Raw genomic sequence first — 20248 nt, 5'->3', positions numbered from 1 at the left:
TTGAGTGTTCAGGTGATCTTGTGATGATGTGCAGTATGATGCTCGCTTGTCCTTTTAGAAAAATCACCTTTGGGATGCTTTTGGGAAGCTTTTGGGAAACCCAGCCTTATTTGTGTTACTGTGCCTTTAAAACTGATATATGTAAATAACCTTTGTTCTGATTGGTGGTCATGTATTTGCTCCATTCAGAAAGCAGTCCAGGCTGAGACACTACAATCCTTAGTGTGAATAGATGGGGTTAACCTGTTTGATTTTTTTTTTTAAGTTTCTCCTGCTCACAGGATCTTTGGAGCTCAGACAGAGTGACCATTAGGTTCCTGGTCACCTGTCTTTCATTGGACACCATGGCCCTTCTCCAGTGATTACTTTGTTTGGTGGGGAGTCCAGCTCTAGGAAGAGTCCTGGTTGTTCCAAACATGTTCTGTTTAGGAATTATGGAGGAGACTGTGATCTTCAGAACGTTCAGCGTTGCAAGGAATCTTTGTAGCCCGTTTCCATATTTATGGATCAGTGCGTGAAGAGCGTGGTATGGTGTTTAAACTTTAGTTCATTTTTTTGTGATATGGGACCTGGGACAGACATCATAGCTAGAATGCAAACCCACCACAGCAATAACATTTCCCCTGACGCTGTGGAATCTGTAGCTCAGTTTAACATTACATTTACATTTATGGCATTTAGCAGACGCTCTTATCCAGAGCGACTTACAGTTACTCGTATTACACAGGTGGGCCAATGCAGTGTTAGGAGTCTGGCCCAGGGACTCTTATTGGTGTAGTGTAGCATACACCACCTGGACAGAGATCACACCGCCGGGAATTGAACCCCAGTCTCCCACACGGTGTGGTAGCTCAGTGCCAGGTAGTGGTGTTATCTGTTGCGCCACACCAACCACCATTATTGCACTATAGGTTATTTACTATTACTTATCAAATAAAACTAAATGATACTACTAAATAATATTACATACTGTTAACAGGACATTTAAGTGGAGTGTGGAGGTTGCAGTAGGCATAGAATAGCATAGGTCATATTCATGTTTAAATCAGAGAGAACAAAGCAGATAAGTCAAAGATTTAAAGAAGCAGTATTTGTAGCTGTAATGAGATATGATGTGATTTGGCCTGTCTAACATAGTAAGTATTTCAGACTAAAAAAAATAATGTAATTTTTAAATCATTATGACATTATGACAGTTTTTTTTTTTTTTTGCAGAGGGCGCCATCTAGTGTTTGACCGTGGGGTAGTTTTTAAAATTGCACAAAAATATACGGTTTGCACAGTTGCCATTACATTTCTGTTCAAATGTTATCATCTTAAACAATTTATAAAGTGTGTGGAGTCTGAAACCCCTATGTAGTGTCTTCTTTTACAAAAGTGCACACATGATCTACTGCTGCCTCCACGCCCTCCAAGGAAATGCGGTGTGATCTCTGTCCAGGTGGTTTTGGTGGGGAATAGGATGAGAGCTCAGAGAAAAAGCTACACGACCCGAAATGACCTAACGTGGTAATCCTGCAACTCTTCAAAAAAAAAAAAAACTATAAAAAAAACTATTATATATATATATATAAAAAAACTATTATATATATATATATATATATATATATAATAATAATTATAAAAATACACTGTGAAAGATTATGACTACAATGATCATAAGCAGTGCAATATCTGCAGTTTTGGAAATTTGAAATATTTTGTTTTTAATAGTTTATTTAAAAATCATTTTAATCAGTGAGTCATAGCAAAATGCTGATATTTTTAGGAAACACGCTTTTAATGTGAATCTATCTAAAATAATATAATAATGTTTATTAAGATTTTTCTGACTGATAATATTAACCAACTCCTCCTTGAATAGCATATCGTCACTGCCCAATGAAAAGCATGCATCTCCAAATTGGTGACTTTACAGGGGAAAGCAAAAATGTTCTGAGCTTTAAATGGAAGTCAGTGAAAATAAGGGTTTAATGTCTGTCATCCAGAATTAGTGCCGCGCTGTACAGAGCAGCTTCAGGGTTTAAATGATGGAGAAAATTACAAACGTGCGTTTTCATTAGGATTCAGCAGCGAGGTACAAGGGGACGTTTGCAAGTTTACAAGGTGCTGCACCAACAATCCACCCAAACACTTTCAGTTTGTTCAGTGAATTGCAGCGAATGCTTTATGAGATGATCCGATGTTTGCAAGAGTTAGTTAGTTAGTTAGTTCAACTGGAATCACGAGCGCTTCTGCTGCTCCTCTGACGCGCGTGCACGCCAAAAAGAGTTGAATGCAAAATTTTAAAACTATTAACACATCCATTAACATTTCCATGTGGTTCCTGTGCATTTTTCATCAGTCTTCTCTTTAATTGCTCTCTAATGATTTCCAGAAAACTCACGTTCACGCCCACGAAACCGTTTGATTGACACAAAGACATCATTCACTTCCTGTGCATTGTGCGAATCATCCCTTCCGTCTGATTCATTGTCATTCATTCTTATGTAAGTTGGTTTCCCAAGATTTGCTTTGGCCTAAAGAGAACCTGACCAAACAAATGAGACAAAAATAGACATGATCATTTATTGAGAAAAATGATCCAATATTACATATCTGTGAGTGGCTTTCAGCATCTGGTGGGACCCCCGTTGATTAGTACTGCAGATCAGCTTGGAGGACTTTTAGCCCATTCCTCCGTCCAAGACAGCTTTAGCTCTGTTTTGTTGGTCGATTTTCTTTCCATGAACTGCTTGCTTCAAGCCCTTCCGCAACATTTCTGTTGGATTAGGGTCAAGACCTTGACTGCATGGCCCACAATCTCATGAGATTCAGCTCATGGAGAGACGTCCTGACTTTGCCCTTTGGACTCTGCTGGTATAAATCAGAATTCATTGTTCCATCAATGATGGGCAAGCCGTCCTGGCCCTGATGCCGCAAAACAGGCCCAAACCATGATACTACCACCACCCTGTTTCACAGACTGAAGACCCACCTCTTCAGAGAGTACTTGGACGAATAGTTCTATGGTCGCCTTATTGTATTGTGTTTAGCAATGTCTAAGCTTAGAGGTATCTTTTGAATTATTAGCCTATTCTAACTAGCTAAGGTTTTCTTGGGTAAATAGCAAAGCACTTTGTAAGTCGCTCTGGATAAGAGCGTCTGCTAAATGCCATAAATGTAAATGTAAATGGATTAGGTTTTTCAGTTTTCAGACCTCTGGCTTACCAATGTGAGTTTTAGCAAACAGCAGACAGGCAGCAATTTACTTTTTGGAGAGCAGCAGCTTTCTCCTTGCAACCCTGCTACGCATACTGTTGTTGTGCAGTGTTCTCACAATGGTGAGAAGCATCCAGTTGCTTGAAAGATACCTGGAGTTTCGTGACCTTAGACTAGTATACACCATTCCCTTGGCATGAGCTTTGTTGGTCAACCACTCTTCTTCTTCTGAGATCCACAGAAATCTCCTTGGTCCATACCATGATAAACTTCCACAAACATGTGTTGTGAAGACCAGACTTCATTACATCTCTGTTCTTTTAATAAAACAGGACATCCACTCACTAATAATTGTCCTCCTAATGATAGAAAACACCAGACTTTTAATTTCAACTCCAAATTATCTGCTAACCCTAAAGGTTCACTTACAGAGAAGCAATATTAGACCATTCTCCTAAATAAATAAATGTCCAAGTCTACATTTTTCTCATTTATTTGATTGGATTCTCTTTATCTAGGTTTAGGGCTTGTTTGATCAGTTTTAGGCCACATTTATGAAGAAATAATAATTGAAAAAAAAGGTTTGCAACCGTTCATGACTTTCAGTTATAAAGACAAAAAATAAATTAAAAAAATATATTTAAAAATGCCAGTAAAAATACTGACATTACATTAATTATGGCAGAAATACAAATCAGGCAGAAAATGGAATGAATTGGTGATTCAAGAAATCCACATGCAGCCAGAGTATGTGAGATGCCTTTATTATACTTTTCGAAATCCAGTGACACCGACACAGTACTGAGTCCTAAGCGCTACCCCTCCTTCTCATCGACTGAAGCTTAACAAGGGAGGAAGTACCTTGATCCTGCTAAGATCCTTAAATTAACCTCAGGGAAGAAATGGAGAGACAGGAAAAAGTGAAGTGAAAGAGAGAATAATGGTAGAACAACCCATCCACATTGCTCTTCTACAGACTCGCACAACATGCACTCTGGAGCGGCTTTTAAAAAACACATACCGGCAACTTTCGTACACTGTTGGAAAGGACAGTGAGGTCACAGGAAAACAAAAACAATTCACCTAAAAACGGTCAAATAAACTCCCCTATGGTCCACAGTCCGGTCAGCTTGCAATACCAGTCAATATCAGTTTCAATAGGAAACAAAATGAACAAAACAAAAACAGTCCTAATATATATATATATATTTATAAACTGGGAATGCCTGCTTAAATATGAGGGCTTATTTACTAGACATAGATTAAGGCTGGACTGCATTACTCTGCTTATGGGAATCCTCCATTTAAAAACATCATTACTCAAGGCCTGTCCTGTCTGCAGAAACCTGCACGAGAGGTTTCTCTTACATCATTATGGATACAATTTGTCACTAAAAATGAATTAATTTAGGGTAAAACTAGGCCCCCCCTGTGCTGGGTTCATCTGATTAATGTAAAGTAAAAAAAAAAAAAAAAAAAAAAAAAAAAATAATGAGATCTTGATCAGACTCGGGAGAGATGGAGGAGGAGGGCTTGGTCCTGCTGATGGTTTAATCCTCCTCACTGCCGCTGGCAGAATGCTCCTATGAGAATAAGAGGGAGAGAGAAGAGAATGCATATTAAGAGGTTCTTTTCTTATTTACTGAAACACAATGTAGTAAGATGCAGCCTAAAATCAAAACAGACCCTTGTTTTTCGTTTACGTTATTAGGTCATGTCCCTGGTGATTTTGAGCACAATGAGATTTCCCCAATTCCTAAAAATGTAATTTCTATTGCCTATTTCTTCCTGAATGTTTAAATAACAAAAGCCACATTTGGAAAGGATTTATTTGAAATAGGGCAACTCTCTTTCACAACTCTTCGGTCTCGATTGGCCAGGTCAGTGCTCTTCTCCCTCGTGAGAAAATTCCAAGCAGAATGGCCTACCGTTTTCCACTCAAAACAGAGCTGGTCTGATCATTTTAGTCCCGTCTGCATTCACATCTGTATTTTCAGGCAAATGTTACAAAATTTTGGCCACTGCTATAGGCAGTATTTTCCTCTCTGATCGCACGGCCACTGTATTTAAATGCATGTGCCATGCAAAAAACGTCATACGTCCAAAATGGCAACAATGCAGGGGAAAAAAAACATTCAATAGAAAATGGTTTGTCAATTTTATTGGTTTCATTAAATACCAGAGAATTTTTTTTGTGCTGACATTAGTAAAGCTAATAAAACCAATTTCTTTATTGTCCCCTTTTGCAAAAAAATATTTACTGTCATCTAAAACCACTGAATAGGTACTCCAGTTTTATAGCATGTGTTTTAGTGTGCAAGTTACCTCTTCCTGCTCCTCCTCACTGTCGTCGTCGCTGACCACAGGTTTGGGGCGTGAGCCTCGTCCAGTACGCCGCCTGCCTTTCCCTCCTTTCTCTGCCTTTTCCTTGCGGCTCAGCTTGATCTTCACCTTTACTGAGCGCGCTGGAACACACAAACCCACTTTATTTTCAACAGTCCTCTTTCCCCCCACATTCCTTTTTTACTCATCCAACAGAAACAACACTCACATTCAGACTCCGAGCCTTCCTCTGCATCTTCCTCTTCTTCTTCACTCTCCTCCCCCTCGCTGTCCTCTTCCTTTTCAATCTTCTGCCGCACGCTGGTGAACACAGACTGCAGCACAATGGAGTCTTCGTAGATCTGAAACACACAAATGTGATTAATTCATAAACTTTGTGGCCAGTATGCTGATAAGTCACAAGCACTCCATGCTTTTTACATCTTTTACACAGCTGGGGAGGCTCTTACCAGTGATCCCTCCAGGTTGAAGGTCTGAGCGTTCTGGCAGAGCAGCATGACGTCCTTCTCCAGGTCATTCAGACTGCGGTACTTATGAATCCTAATGCGTTCCTGCAAAGTGACAGACGTGTACATGACCTCATTACTTGTAATGTAATAAACAAAAACAAAGTCCAAGTAATTACTAATGCTAACATCCAATTAAGCCAGAGTTACAATTGGTTATTACTACTTTTATAAAAGAAAGAAAGAAAAAGCTGTGCCAGGGACACTTTACTTGGATGCTCCATTGTAGATGCATTAGAGATGCTCACCTGACATTCACCTGTGTCCATTAAATGTAACTGAATCCGAAGTTGAACTGATTGTCTATTAAATGCAACACTTCATCTAACCCTAACCTTAGCTTTTGGGTTAGATTGAGGCTAGGATTAAAAGTTGATTCAAGTGTAAATGTTACAATCAATTACATTCAACTTACAGTTCAGTTACATTTAGTAGGCACAGGTGAATGTCAGGTGAGCATCTGTCACATCTACAGTGGACCATTCAAGTAAAGTCTTTACTTAAATGAGGGGGAATAAAAACATCCACTAGAGGGAATGGAAAGGGGGGAGGGAAAAAAATTAAAATAAAAAATAAAAAAATAATGACAGGCTATTTTAGTCCTATATGTTACCTTAATCTTGCGGAAATCCACAGGCTTGCGAATGAGCTCATAGTATTCAGGAAGTTCCTTGCGAGATGGCAGCTGAATAAAGACTTCACTCAGCTGCCTTCCATTGCTATTATTAAAGAAAGCAACAGGACAGAGTGAGAACACTAAATAAGACCAACAGTCATGAAAATATAGATAACAAATGTGGGGGACGTTCTGGGGCACATTAAGCATCATGGCCAACAATGAATCTAGCAACACATCTATTAACCATGAATAGTAAAGAGCAAATGCCTACAATTGTAGATGCTTACAAAGTCTGATAGTACTCACCTGTCTTTGTATTTGATGACTGCATCAACAATTTTCTTCATCTTCTTGGTGAGGGACGCAGGGTTGGGAGAGAGTTTCTCAGCAGGAGGCCGGCCCCTCTTTTTCTGCTTCTTACTGTCCTCATCTTTATCTCTGCTTCGTCCACCGCTGGAGCTTGGTGTGGCTGGGCCAGGGAGGTCGAGGTCACGGTCTCGCTTTCTCTTCCGGGTTGTCTTCTTGTGCCGCACTTCCTCCTCGATCTCCTCAAGTGTGCCCTCCTCTATGGCCTGAGAGAGAAGAGGAAGAAAATGTATGGTAAAGAATTGTAGATTTCAGAGTAACTGAACATCAATTTGTACTAAATGGTCAAACTAACAGAAATGTCATTAAAACATTTAACACAACTCATCCTGCTGTGCCTCACCTTGAGCCACTGTTTCTCAGTGAGCGAGTCGCTGTAGTCCACCTCCTTTCTCTGGCGTGAGCCACGTCCAAACATCTTCTCCTCCTCTTCCTCACATGTCAGTCTCTCTACCTCTGCATCATCCTTCATGATCCAGGTGGGCAGCTCGTCTTCCTCCATGAGACGAGGCCTCCGCTTGGGGTTCCGTGCCTCCTCGCGGCGCCGGTCCAGATCCATTCTCTGATGAGCAGGATATTATGGAAAAGGTGGAGGAGCGGAAGAGAATGTGGTTAAAACTGTATACGTTTAAATTAGACAATGCAATGTGTTCTCTATGGTGAATGGGAAGAGCCCACTTACCATAAAGTGATCAAACTCCTCCTCACTTCTGGCAATCATCTGATTGACTGTTTCATCATCAGGTACCTCATCCTCCTCCTGAAATGAGAGAAATGAGAAAGACAAAATTGCTTATGCATGTGGGAAAACTGACGCTGTATTTATGCTAAATTAATCAAAACAATATTTAAGCTTTAAGCAATTACAGCATATTTTTTACCTCATCTTGCTCCTCATGCTCCAGGATGGCCTGCAGGAAAGCTCGACGCTCATGGCTGGAGGATTTCTGGTCAAACATGCCAGCCTGGATCACCTTCTGATCCACGTTGAGTTTGTACTTGGCAGCAGCCAGGATCTTCTCCTCCACACTGTTTACAGTGCAGAGACGCAGCACACGTACCTCGTTCTGTTGCCCGATACGGTGAGCACGATCCTGAGCCTGCAAATCCTGTATAAAACGCAATATGGACACATCAGTCAGGAGAGGACAAAAAAAAAAAAAAGGATGAAAAAAGAAGATGTGTGGAGTGGAGAAGATGACTGAAGAAACGTGTAAACATAAAGGGAGCGTATAAGCAATAACAGACAGCAAATGGGTTACAGTAGTGAAGGTCTCACCTGATGAGGGTTCCAATCGCTATCGAAAATGATGACCGTGTCGGCAGACTGCAGATTGAGTCCCAGGCCACCAGCTCTGGTACTCAGCAAGAACACAAAGTACTGGGAGGCCGGGTCATTAAAGTTCTTCAGCAGCATACCACGGTCCTCAGCCTTAGTGGTTCCTGAACAAACGAGCCAAACAATGTCAGTTACTGAGGTCAGGCCTTCTGACCAAAAATGTTAATCCTGCTTTTGTCGAGGTCTCCACTGTCCAGCTTTCCAAGGATGTTGGATGATCACCACCCCACCTCATTCCATAAGTGTTGGATGGTGCACCATCATTACAGAGAACACCGTTCCACAGCTCAATGCTGGAGAGCTTTACACCCCTCTAGCCCACCCGTGGCATTAGGCATGGTGCCAATAGGTACATGTTTATTTGCTCCTGACAGTCCTCAGTCAGCAGCCAGTGCTATTTAAAAACAGCTGCGTGCATTTATTAGAAGCAGTGTCTACAAATATTTGGACATGTAGTGCACCAAGAGGAGAACCGGGCAGAAATGGAAGGGTGCTCACCATCCAGACGAAGGTATTTAAAATTGCGGTATGCAAAGTAGTCCTCCATAATAGTCATGAGGGAGGTCATCTGACAGAAAAGCAGCACTTTGTGGTTGGTGGCACGCAGTTTGGGCAGAATGCGGTCCAACAGCTCAAACTTCCCTGAAGCACGATACAAGTCAGGCCTAGTTTGAGGCAAATGGGAACAGAGATTAGCTGGAGGAGGGTGGAGGGGGGGTGGGACAAGGAGGAAAGCAAGAGGAAGCATGAGGTTCTTACCCCTGAACAATTCCTCCTGTGAATCCCAAGTGCTCAGAGAAGGACTCCTAAAAACAGAACCATGAAGACATGGGTGAGGAAATGAGCTTAAGCACTTAATGCATGCACTTGCACAATGAAGAAAATACAGTCAGATGCAGAGAGGCTGACTGGTTTGCATTACCTCAATGTGCTGGAACATGTATGGGTGGTTACAGATCTTCCTCAGCTGCATGATGGTATTCATCAGTGTCTTCGTGCCTCCTTTACCCTGTAATGAATAATAAATATTAAATTATATTAACATTTCATTATTAATAATTCACACTTGCATGTACAGCCTATAGCAAAGTTCACAACACTATAGTGAGCCAAACATAGTAGCTGTAATCATTACCTTCTTGTCTTTCTCAGAGCCATCAGTGAGCAGGACTCCTTTAGCCTGCATGTGTCTGTACAGCACTCTCTGCAGGGCTGACATGTCACACTTGATGACATACTCCACCTGCAGACAGAGAAATGAACACAGGTGAACACTAGCACCAGTAATAGGGATAACTTGAAAGGCAAGTTACTTTTGCCAAGCAAATTCATTATGTACACAAAACAAAAATCACTCATGGCTGGCAAAGCATTGACTTCTGTTCCACTATAGAAGGCAAGAGAACACTTGAATGGGTGCAACAGACCTTCTCAGGCAGCTGCGCCTCTACTTCCTTCTTGAGCCTCCTGAGCAGGAAGGGGCGGAGCACTTTGTGCAGACGGCGAATGATCAGAATGGTCTCTTCCTCATTCAGGTCCACCTGCAGAATGAAAGGAAGGAGGAGGGCAAGCGCTGAGACCACAGCTTAAATAAAACACTTCCATCAGCCATTTACAATTAAGGTGTACAAATACTATTTTGCAGAACCTACTAAAGTCTACGAATTGTTTTCCACCAAATATGGTTACCTTTTCACCAGTCATGGCGAACGGTGCGTTGAACCACTGCTCAAAGGTGCTGCAGCTTTTGAAGATGGTGGGCAGCAAGAAGTTGAGCAGAGCCCACAGCTCAGGCAGCTTGTTTTGCAGGGGAGTCCCTGTAAGCAGCACGCGTCTGGGGGCCAGGTAGTGTGTGTTGAGCACCTGAGTCAGTTTACAGTGATGGTTTTTCATACGATGGCCCTCATCCACAATCATGTACTTCCAGCGGATCTGGGGAAAGACAGACAGTCAGATATGAGTGAGCAGTCAATATACGTTAAATAAAAAAAAAAGCAGACCGAAGGCATGCACAATGACACTGAACTTTTCCATGGTTCCCCAAAACAAAACAATAAAAATGCTGTACCTTGGCCAACACTTGTTTGTCTTTGATGATGTACTCATAAGTGGTGAGGAGCACGTTGAACTTGCCGCTGCGTAGAATAGGAAGAAAAGCACGGCGAGCAGCAGGAGAGCCCTGAGGAAAAAGAGAAAAGAATGTGAGTGCCTGCCCCTAGCTGTAGTCCAGGAGCCAGGGTGACAAATTATTTGTAGAAACATTTAGAGTTCATAGATAATCACTTTTTTTTCTTTTTTTTTTTTTAAATAAACAAGTTTTAATCACCTTGTAGGAAACTTTTACCACAGATGGGGCCCACTTATCAAACTCCAACACCCAGTTTGACAGAGTCCTGTGGAAAGACTACTGAGGTTAGCGCAAAAGAGCTCTTCCTCTCAATTCAACATGTATAATTTATTTCCAAAATACTGTATATTTAAAGACACGTCGAGTTGTAATGCCCCTAGAATAAAAAGGTTCAACTTTGAAAACCTAGAAACTGGTCTGGTTTTCTGGTTCACACAGTCAACTTTAATTACTGGGTGCATTGCCAGTTGTATTGTGGCAAAATAGAGGGGGTGTAAACAGTCCGGTTTAGCAGAAGGACAGTGTTTTTGACTGTAATGTGGTATTTTTGGTCTTTGCTATTTTTTCAAATGTGGACAGAAATAAATAAAAAATAAAATCAGTAACGAACAAAAAAATATATAATACTCACGAAAGGGGTACAATGATGAGAAAAGGTCCATTGATGCGTTTGAGCTCCATGAGGTAGGTAATTAGTGCAATGGTCTGGATGGTCTTCCCCAAACCCATCTCATCAGCCAGAATGCCATTCAGATTATTGTTGTACAGAGAGACTAGCCACTCCAGACCCTTAATCTATTGAAAAGACAAAGGAATACAAACAGCAAGTTAAACAAAATCATTTTGGCCCCTTTCTATATTCAAGTGTATATAAAAACAAACAAACAAACAAACAAACTTCAGCTACACATGCACACCCCTACATTCTTTGTATAAATAATACCTGGTATTGTTTGAGTGTTCCATTGACCATGAGAGAGGACTGCTTTTCCACCTTCTCAGTGACCGCGTGAGCCACAGAGTAGTAAGATTGCAAGCCCACAGCAAAGGCTGCACTGCCATACTCATCATCAACATCCTGCTTAGCATGACTGCAAAGAAACGGTCAACATTCAACAGAGTGTAACAGCCCTCAACTAACCCTAGTGCAACCAAGTTGTTAGTCCTAAAAACTGACTCGACTAGATCAGTAAATTTAATAGTTAACTAATTGACACATTTAATAAAAAAAAGGGGATAAAGACAGCTTAAGCATGTGCAAAGTTTCTACTTAATTCAAAAGTATCTATTAAACTCTCACATTTCCTGTTCATTCCATAGAATATACTCACTCAATGATGTGGCGAGCATCCACCTCAGATACATCCTCACTGTCAGGATCTGGTATTTTCTTCTTCTCTTCTGAAGCCGCAGCCTGGGCAGGCTGCTGTTCCTCCTCTTCCTCCTGCAGAGATTAAACAACAAAATGTTTGAACAAAGACAAATACATAAAATGTTATTAATACCAGCACATCTGCATGCGATCTGCATACACTAAGAGTGTACAATGAGAAAAATCTCTTAAATGCACTCTCCTGAAGCACACGGCTTAGTCTCTGTTGCATGCCCTAGAGTTCAGCAATGCTTAGCCTGTGTTCCCAAATAAGTGAGAGAAACCTCTTCCTTCCTTCCTTACCTCTTCCTCCTCTGAGCCACTGTCTTCACTGTCAGAGCGTGGAGCAACCTCATATCTACAGAAAGACATTCAATTAATTTTGATACCAAAAACCAACAGCACAACACAGAAAGACAAGAGAATATACAGCATTTATATGGACATGCTGTGCCCAGTCAGAGTCCATAAATGGGCTTGAACATGATTACAAACTGTTGTAAGAAATACCTTGAAGCAACAGCATGTCATTTTCTGACCTTCACTAAGACACTACATAAAATACCGATAAACATTCACATACCCAGGGTTCATCTCTAGCCAGGCCTCCAATTGGCCAGCTTTAGGAGCATCCATACCAGTCAGGATTTTGCCACTGTCCACATGAATGACTTTAACTGGAAGGTCACTCATCTGACTGGTCTCGTCAAGAGGCTACAGAACAAGGAGGAAAAGCCATTAGAATGGCTAATTTCACATAGCACTGTTTTTGTCTCAAAAATCACTAAGTTAAGCAAAAGAAGCCAACCAGTACCACACATGTCCAAGGGACATGACATAGATAAAGGGACAGCATTAATTTAAATTAATTTTACCTCTCCATCTGGACCCAGTGCAGCAGCACCACCTTCCCCATTCTCTGCCTTCTGAAACAAACAAAAAATAAAACAAGTAAAAAGTATAACAAACAAAAAAAATCTATAATCAAGAACTAGCCAGCTAACTCCAATATCTCAAATATTAGCACTACCTTCTTTTTCTTCTTTTTCTTTTTCTCTTTGAGCGCCTGCGCTGCCTTGTGGGCACGCACGAGTTCGGTGAGGTTAGCCACATACTCGTCCGTCTGCTGCAGCAGGTAGGCCAGACGCTTGTCCTTCTTCTGATCAATCAGCTTCCTGTAACCTTCTTCATCTTCTGCCTGTGAGGGAAACGGAAAGGGTTTTCCTTGTAAGTGTATTTGAACGGGTACAGGAGTGCTGCAAGCACGTACAGGCATTTACTTTTTGAGTTTTCTCACCATCAGTCTCCTCATTCTTTCTTTCTCAATGCGCTCATTCTCCTTCTTCTGCTCCCGCTCTGTGTTGGCATGGTAGGTGGCCACAGCTTTGGTCAGTTTCTGCATCTTTCCTGTGATGGAGCGATGGTACTCCTTAAAGTCCTTTGCATGCTGGAGGATACTATTCAGATATTCCTAGAGAGGAGGGAAGTCAAGATAAAGTCAAACTGGTGTGTTTTCAGATAAAGAAACTTATACTGCACCAGTTATCAAAAAATAAGTCAATTGTACTAACTGAAGGCTCAGTACCTGATGTTTCTGGCGGCGCTTGCGCTCCTGCTCGATCTTCTGCTGCTTCTCCAGTTTCTCAGTAATGCGAGCCTCACGCAGGGACTGTCTCTTGCTGCGCTTGTAGGCCTTGGCATTGAGTGCTGTCTCCAGGGCTGTGTCACGCCGCATGCACACAACCACCTCCTGCCGTAGCTGTGGGAGAGAAACCAAAATACGGGTTTACGTAACAAATCTACAAAACCATAGATGAAACTAGTCAAACTGTTTCCAGAAGACGGTCTCACTCACAAGTTACATATAAGTAGGGGCAATTATGGAGGAAGGCATCCTACCTGTCTCTGAAAGTTGAGGAGTCTCAACGCCTTGAGTTCAATTGTAGCTTTGGTCCTTAGATCTCCCGCCAGAGAGCCTGGAAGGTTCTCCAGCTCCTGGATACGATGGGTTATACGTGCTTGCAGTCTGACAAAAGGACAGCAGTGAGACTTGTAAGTAACCAAAAAAATGGTTCATCTATATACATTAATGGTTTTCCATTTACTAAGAGACAGTAAACAATTCTCACACATGCAGCCAATCTCCCTCACCTGTACTCTCTCTCCTGCAGAATTTCTACAGGATCCAGGCCACGAGGCTTCTGAATGGGTGTTATGCGGTTCTGTTTTGGGTGCAGCATCATGGTCGGAGGCTGGGCAGGTTGCCCGGGAGATTGGGTCTGAGGGGGCATAACCGGGGAAGCAGCAGGAGGTACAGATGGCGGGGCTGGAGATGGCCGACCAGTGGGCTGGGGAGGGATTAACTTTTGAGGGGCACTGGCTGGAGCAGCAGCATTCACCATGGGCCCTTAGAAAGCAAGCAGAAACATTGGCACATTAGCCTGGAAGAGCCATTACAGAGTTATCACTTAACTGCATGTGGGAAAATGAAAACCCAAGAGAATTCATTACAAGGCCACAAAAGCCTAGGTTGTAAACAGAAAGCTACCACCAATCGTTTACTTAAAATATATGTAACAGGTTTTACCTTCAGGCCATGATTTAGGTGGTCCATTGGGAGGCTGTCCCTGCATGCCTGGGGGTACACCTGAGGGTCCTGGAGGAGGCATTCCTGCAAGAAATGATCAAGTTAGCCTATTGATGTCAAACATTCAATTCTTCCTTGTTACAACGCAGGTTTTCCACCCAAGTCCACCCAAATGTTTAAGTTGGTGGGGTTGGCCTGTTTCTAAATCAGTCTCGGTCTAGTGCTTTTACCCATGAAGACATTTTACAAGCCTAAGGTAATCTTCAACCAGCAGGTGTCACTAAACTTCAAATAACCTTCCTTAATGAAACCAAACAAATCTTTTTAAAAACAAAACCTCAACCTTCAGGCATCCTTACCATGAGGTCTATTGTAGTTGGGGCCAGCTGGTCCAGGGCCTCCAGGTCCAGGAGGACCAGCTCCAGGTCCTGATGCTGGTGGCATGTTGGGCATGCCCTGCTGCATGCCTGGCATAGGTCGTTTACCCTGCACTGCCATTTGCAGGTGGTCAGGCAGAGCCTGCCCACGGGCCAGCATCTTGTAGGCCATTATCTGTGCACGGAGTTGGTGGAGTTGGTTCTGGTTGAAGGGTGTGGGTCCTCCAGGACCACCTGGTCCACCAGGACCTGGAGGTCCTCCGCTGGGCCCTGAGCCTGGGCCTGCTGCAGGACCTCCACCACGATTCTGTTGGCCCATGGCCTGAGGGTCATTGCCCTCCATGGGTACGCCAACAGGGCCTGAGGGCATCATGGGGCCGGAAGGAGGGCCGTTAGCTGGCACAGGACTAGGTGCATGTTCAGAGCCACCCAAAGGAGAGGGGTAACCTGCGGAAAGTAAACAAAGGAGGTAAATAAGCAGAGACAAAAACAAAAACAACATCAAATATCACATTTTAAAATATATATTACAACCAAACTTAAATAAGAATTCCAGAATGAGGAAATTTGACAGACAAACATAACAGAAGTATGAAAACTTGCAAGATTATTATGTAAATGAGAACTCTGAAGCCAACTGAACTCATTTAAGAGTCTGTTAAATGTAGGCTAATGTGAAACATTTGCCAGCTAGACCAGGTCTTACGACACATCTGCCAAAGGTTTGTGGATGGATAAGATCCACCTGCCAAGGAGGAGTACCTCACAACTGCCATTATACAAAATTCAAATATCATAGCAAGAATAAGCCAATTCATATTCCTAGAATATTGGCCTCACAATAATCCCTGCCTCACCCACCCCCCTCAATAATCTTGACAAATTTGCCTGTATTGCAAATTACTTGGGTCTACATATGCCATGCCGAGCAAATACCTTGGGAATGTTGATCCATTGGGCTGGGTGGTGGTCCCATGCCAGCGTGAGGACCTTGTCTCATGCCCATGCCCTTCATCTGGCCATAGCGAGGGTCATCTGGCATGCCCTTCTCATGCATGCCCTCCATAGGCTTGAAAGGAAGGACAGGATGTCAATTTCATGTTTATTTAGCAATGCACAAGAAAGGACTGAAATAAGTTATAACTTCAAAAGAGAACATAAATACAACTCAGGAAATACAATAAAAACAACTACACCTGATCTAGATCTCTGACATGACACAAAGGCTGCATATTATATTGTTTGGTAACATGATACTGCAAAAAAATAATGTTCTCCGTTCTAGATTTGCACTTGGACTTACAGTCTCTCACCCAAACATGTGCCTTCCGGGCTTAAAGCTAAAGAATCAAACTACAGACACCAGATTCATTTTGCTCACTTTGTGCATCTGGTGCATGTTGTCCTGAGGATAACCAGAGGGTCCTTGTGGAGGTAGAGGGTGCCCTGCAGAAGGTGGCCCTGGGCTAGGACCCATCATTCCATGAGCAGAGCCAGGAGAAGGCCCGGGACTAGGACCCAGCAAGGCCCCTGGAGAGGGCCCAGGGCCTGGAGAAGGGCCGGGCCGTGGGGTCCCTCCCATGGGGGGGTCCGGAGTGGACATCTCTCAGCAGAGCCGGGAGAAGCGCAAGAAGAAAAACCCTGTCCTGCACAGAACAAGAGGACATCCGTTTTACATCATGTGTGATATGCATTTTAATCATCTCTCTGTACATCTGCTGAAGCAAAGCCTTCAACTGAAATAAATATAGTTAAACAAACATCCAAGTTAAAACAGACGTAAGTATTTGGATATCTGCTTTGAAGACACTTCTAGTCTCATCAACAGTTAAAAACCTCCAGTTCTTTATAGTGTCAAGTTGGGATATTACCAAGCAATATTACACTGCCTTAGAAATAAGAGATGTTTTGCATGAAAGAAATGCCCAAATGTCAACATCAGCTTAGTGTTACTGATTCAACCATCACAGGAAAACCTGCAAAAACAGCACATCCTAAAAACAATATGATTCCAATTATTTTACAATTTAAAAACATTAAATATTTATTTTCTAAGTGCAACAAAATGTAATATTAGAGGGACGCTTGTTTCTTTTTCACAGGGTTCAGTCAGTCTTATTTTCAAATCACATTTAACAATCTGAGCTCAAAGAAAGAAACCGCAATACAAAGAAGTTAAGATGAGCCCAAAAAGCTCCCAGTGTTCCCAAAAGCTCTTAGTGTAAAGATCTGAGAGAGAGCTTGATGTGATGCTCACTCGTCCATTTAAGAATCACCTTCGTGCTTAAGAGAGTTTAAAGGACCCGATCACATTTGTTTATGTAGGTGTGTAATTTTTTTTTATTACACACAATATTTTATATATTTTTTTATTTATATATATATATATATATATATATATATATATATATATATATATATATATTTTTTTTTTTTTTTTTTTTTTTTTTCTAAACTCTTTTCTAAACTAAATTTATACAATATCCTGCAATAATTTCTGACTTAACATAAAACTCTACGAACCATGCAAACATTTACGTAGTATTACTACTTCTTTTATTAGAAACGGGGGAAAAAATAACCACATAACATGAAGATCGCCACAGAAGACCCAGGCATGGATCCAAGCGACTTAGAGGTTTTAAAAACAAGAACGATGTCCAACAGCCCCCTTAATCCAACACTTAAGTGATCACGGGGTCATTTTAGTTGAATCGGTTTAATGGTGAACATATAAATAAAGCTAATAAACATAGAAAGACTAAGATTCTGAGTAGATAAAACTTTTCTGACTAGCTTTTCTGTCCTCTCAGCTGTCAAACACTGCTAATCAGCTCGTAGATTTGCTAACAAAAACAGAGCCAACACAGCGACCTTGATACAAAGAACTATCCGGTCAATATCAGCTCGCTAAGTACCGGTTAGGCTAGTCCGGTGCGATATGCGCAGCATGATGGGTGAAATGAAGAAACCAAAAACGACATTACTAGAATAAAAAGTGTAATAAAAAACGAGCATAGCCAACAAATGAAACCGGTAGCGTTTACACAGTGTTAGCTAGCAAGCTACAAAGTAGCCATTGAACTAGTGCTAGCTAGCTAGCTAGCTACAGATGCTCCAGTGCAGATTTAGCCAGTGTCTTACAAACGCTGGGCCCTTTTATAATAATTAAAAAAGTGTCTAAACGAAATTAGCTAGCTAATGGAAGAATATTCACATTTTTATATATTACAAAAAAAAAGTTGTTTTTCGTTTGTTGCCAGCTTTCAGTGAGCTATCGGCTAAAGAGCCGGCAAGATGCCCAACGCAACCCAACAAAAGAACAAACTTACTTTGGAAAAAAAACCAAACAAAACATCCTTTAAGTAGATTAGGAAGAGACAACTTCACAAATAAGTTTACGGGTGTTGTAAAGAAATGTGCGCTAAAACCTGGCTAACTACATCGTAGCAAGTTCACAGCATAACCAGTTAACGAGGTTAGCTAGCGCCAGTGGAGGCAACTCCAGGTCCAGAAAGTAAAAATCCGCCCCAGGATTTTGTTCCGAGCGTCTGGGCGGCTCCGCTGCAGCAGGGTTCTCCAGCTGGCGGAACAAAATCCTGGGATGGATTTTTACTTTCGTGACCTGGATTTGCCACAAAATAAGCGCTCATCCAGCACTGAAAACAAGACACGAAACCCACTATCTAAGTAGCTAACTAGTTTCACCGGCCTCTTTTCATTTTAGCCGACGCTATTCCACAAACACAGTCGGTTGTAAGGCAGTCTGGAACATTTTCGATTAACACGCATTTGCAAAAAGTATTTTGGTTAAATAAAACAACGAGAAATAAACTCAATGCACCCGGTCTGTATCACACAGCCGGCCATGCTCTCCTCCCCCCATTTCTGTATGTGAATTGTTTTTCGGACGAGTCGAAATCAGCGCTTTAAACCGGCGAGCGAGAGGTGAAACGGGAAGCATCTTTAACTTTTTAAGTCGACTGATCCAACCCGCCTCCCGTACCCTTGGCTCAGTCCAGCGTTTCAGCCACATTTCCAAAAAAATATCCATTCATTCCCCTCTGTCGCCACCACCGAAGCGGCTGGGCTGTAAATGTCGGTCTCGCTTTGACTCTCGACCAACGCCAATCTATGTTGTTTTAAATAATAAAATCTGCAGTTTTGACAAAGTATTTTTTCTACTTTAAAAGTCAGTCGTGTGTCTGGCTTTTCCGTGCCGATAAAGCGCCTAAACATTACTTACAGTATGTGAAATCAGCCTTCGCCGGCGAGTCCCCCGTTTTCTTCAGCTAAGCTAGCTAGCTAGAAACAAAGAGCAGCTCAGCCTGTTCCTTTTTTTCCCTCTCACCCCCCCACCATCTCCTGTCTGATTGTAGCGTTCAGTAAAAGCACCATAAGCGTTTCACTAGCGCCCCCTTCCCCCACCAGGCACACGGCCTCAGCGCATGCTTACACGAAGCCTCGATGCAGGGCGGAATGCAGGCTGAGAGCACGTGGGGGGATGGGAGCTCGTACAGTAAGCTACTACACAGGAATATTAATATTGTACACTCACAGCCGCACATAAATGGATGGAAGGAGACTGCTTCCACAGACCCACTGCTTTAAACCTACTCCTAAACCTACTGTGCTGATGCTGATGGCACAATAACACATGCATGTTGTGGTTTGATATGATTTTTATATTCAGAAGGAAAGACTAGATTTTCTATTAGGTTTGTATTATTGTTATCAGATTGCACAGAGCTCTAGCTATACAATATACAGATATTAGGTGTAATGTTTTGCGAAATGAACAATTCCATACGATATAGTGGGGTCTGATGTGATTTTCTTTGATGCAGCAAAAAATAAGGGCCTGTTATATTTATTATATTTCAGTTTATTACAATATTAAACAGTAATGGAAAAAACATAAAATGTATATTGTAGTTTAATTGGTCTATGAAATCCCATTAATGACATTTTAGTGTTTATGTACCAAACCCAGTCATAATTTGGTTTATTATGATACATTTTCAGGTTTTTATTATCCCTTGGAATTAGCCGGGCTGTTTTTGTTATAATGTTAAGATTGATGTACAGTATGTAAATACTCTGCTCTGATTGGCTGTCCTGATTTAGGCGTCGCCTATTAAGTTTTTATTTAAAGCGTTTGGGCTGAAGCACTTCATTCAAATAGCCTGGCCAGGTTGATTTATTAAAATGCATTGGTTTTTGTAAGACGACAAAAACAACAGCAGCCTGTTCTTGCAGTTTACGCCGATTTTGTCTATGAGCATTTTCACACCTATCGTTCGTTTGATTTGGTCCGAATCAGTTAAGAAGTCTATATAATCGGAGCATTTCCCCTCGGTTTGGTTCATTTTCACACGGGGAAATATTTATAGGGTCTAAAACGCGTCAC

At 41.9% G+C, this 20248-nt stretch overlaps 1 protein-coding gene across 2 annotated transcripts; it reads right to left on the bottom strand.

Annotated features, from left to right (window-relative positions):
- Window positions 1–3949: 3949 nt before the first annotated feature.
- Window positions 3950–19177, bottom strand: smarca4a (SWI/SNF related BAF chromatin remodeling complex subunit ATPase 4a). 2 transcript variants are annotated; one of them, XM_072694419.1, is made up of 34 exons: window positions 19085–19177; window positions 16220–16484; window positions 15775–15907; window positions 14821–15285; window positions 14462–14545; window positions 14026–14281; window positions 13774–13900; window positions 13460–13633; window positions 13172–13345; window positions 12905–13072; window positions 12750–12800; window positions 12458–12588; window positions 12178–12232; window positions 11834–11946; window positions 11446–11593; window positions 11134–11297; window positions 10701–10767; window positions 10443–10553; window positions 10064–10306; window positions 9802–9915; window positions 9510–9617; window positions 9297–9383; window positions 9134–9180; window positions 8873–9039; window positions 8315–8478; window positions 7917–8144; window positions 7718–7795; window positions 7379–7597; window positions 6976–7241; window positions 6664–6769; window positions 5994–6095; window positions 5753–5885; window positions 5527–5666; window positions 3950–4784 (listed from the first exon to the last, which is right to left on the bottom strand). In XM_072694419.1, the coding sequence occupies exons 2-34, from the start codon at window positions 16439–16441 to the stop codon at window positions 4752–4754; spliced, it is 4878 nt and encodes a 1625-aa protein (XP_072550520.1). In that variant the 5' UTR covers window positions 16442–16484; window positions 19085–19177; the 3' UTR covers window positions 3950–4751. The 2 variants fall into 2 exon arrangements, with proteins under 2 accessions (XP_072550520.1, XP_072550521.1); XM_072694420.1 differs by having other exon boundaries at window positions 12750–12797.
- Window positions 19178–20248: the final 1071 nt, after the last annotated feature.

The sequence above is a fragment of the Salminus brasiliensis genome, chromosome 12, assembly GCF_030463535.1.
Source record: "Salminus brasiliensis chromosome 12, fSalBra1.hap2, whole genome shotgun sequence".
Lineage (NCBI taxonomy): Eukaryota > Metazoa > Chordata > Actinopteri > Characiformes > Bryconidae > Salminus > Salminus brasiliensis.
Note: the sequence above shows the minus strand (reverse complement) of the source record. Positions and strands in the feature narration are given on the sequence as shown.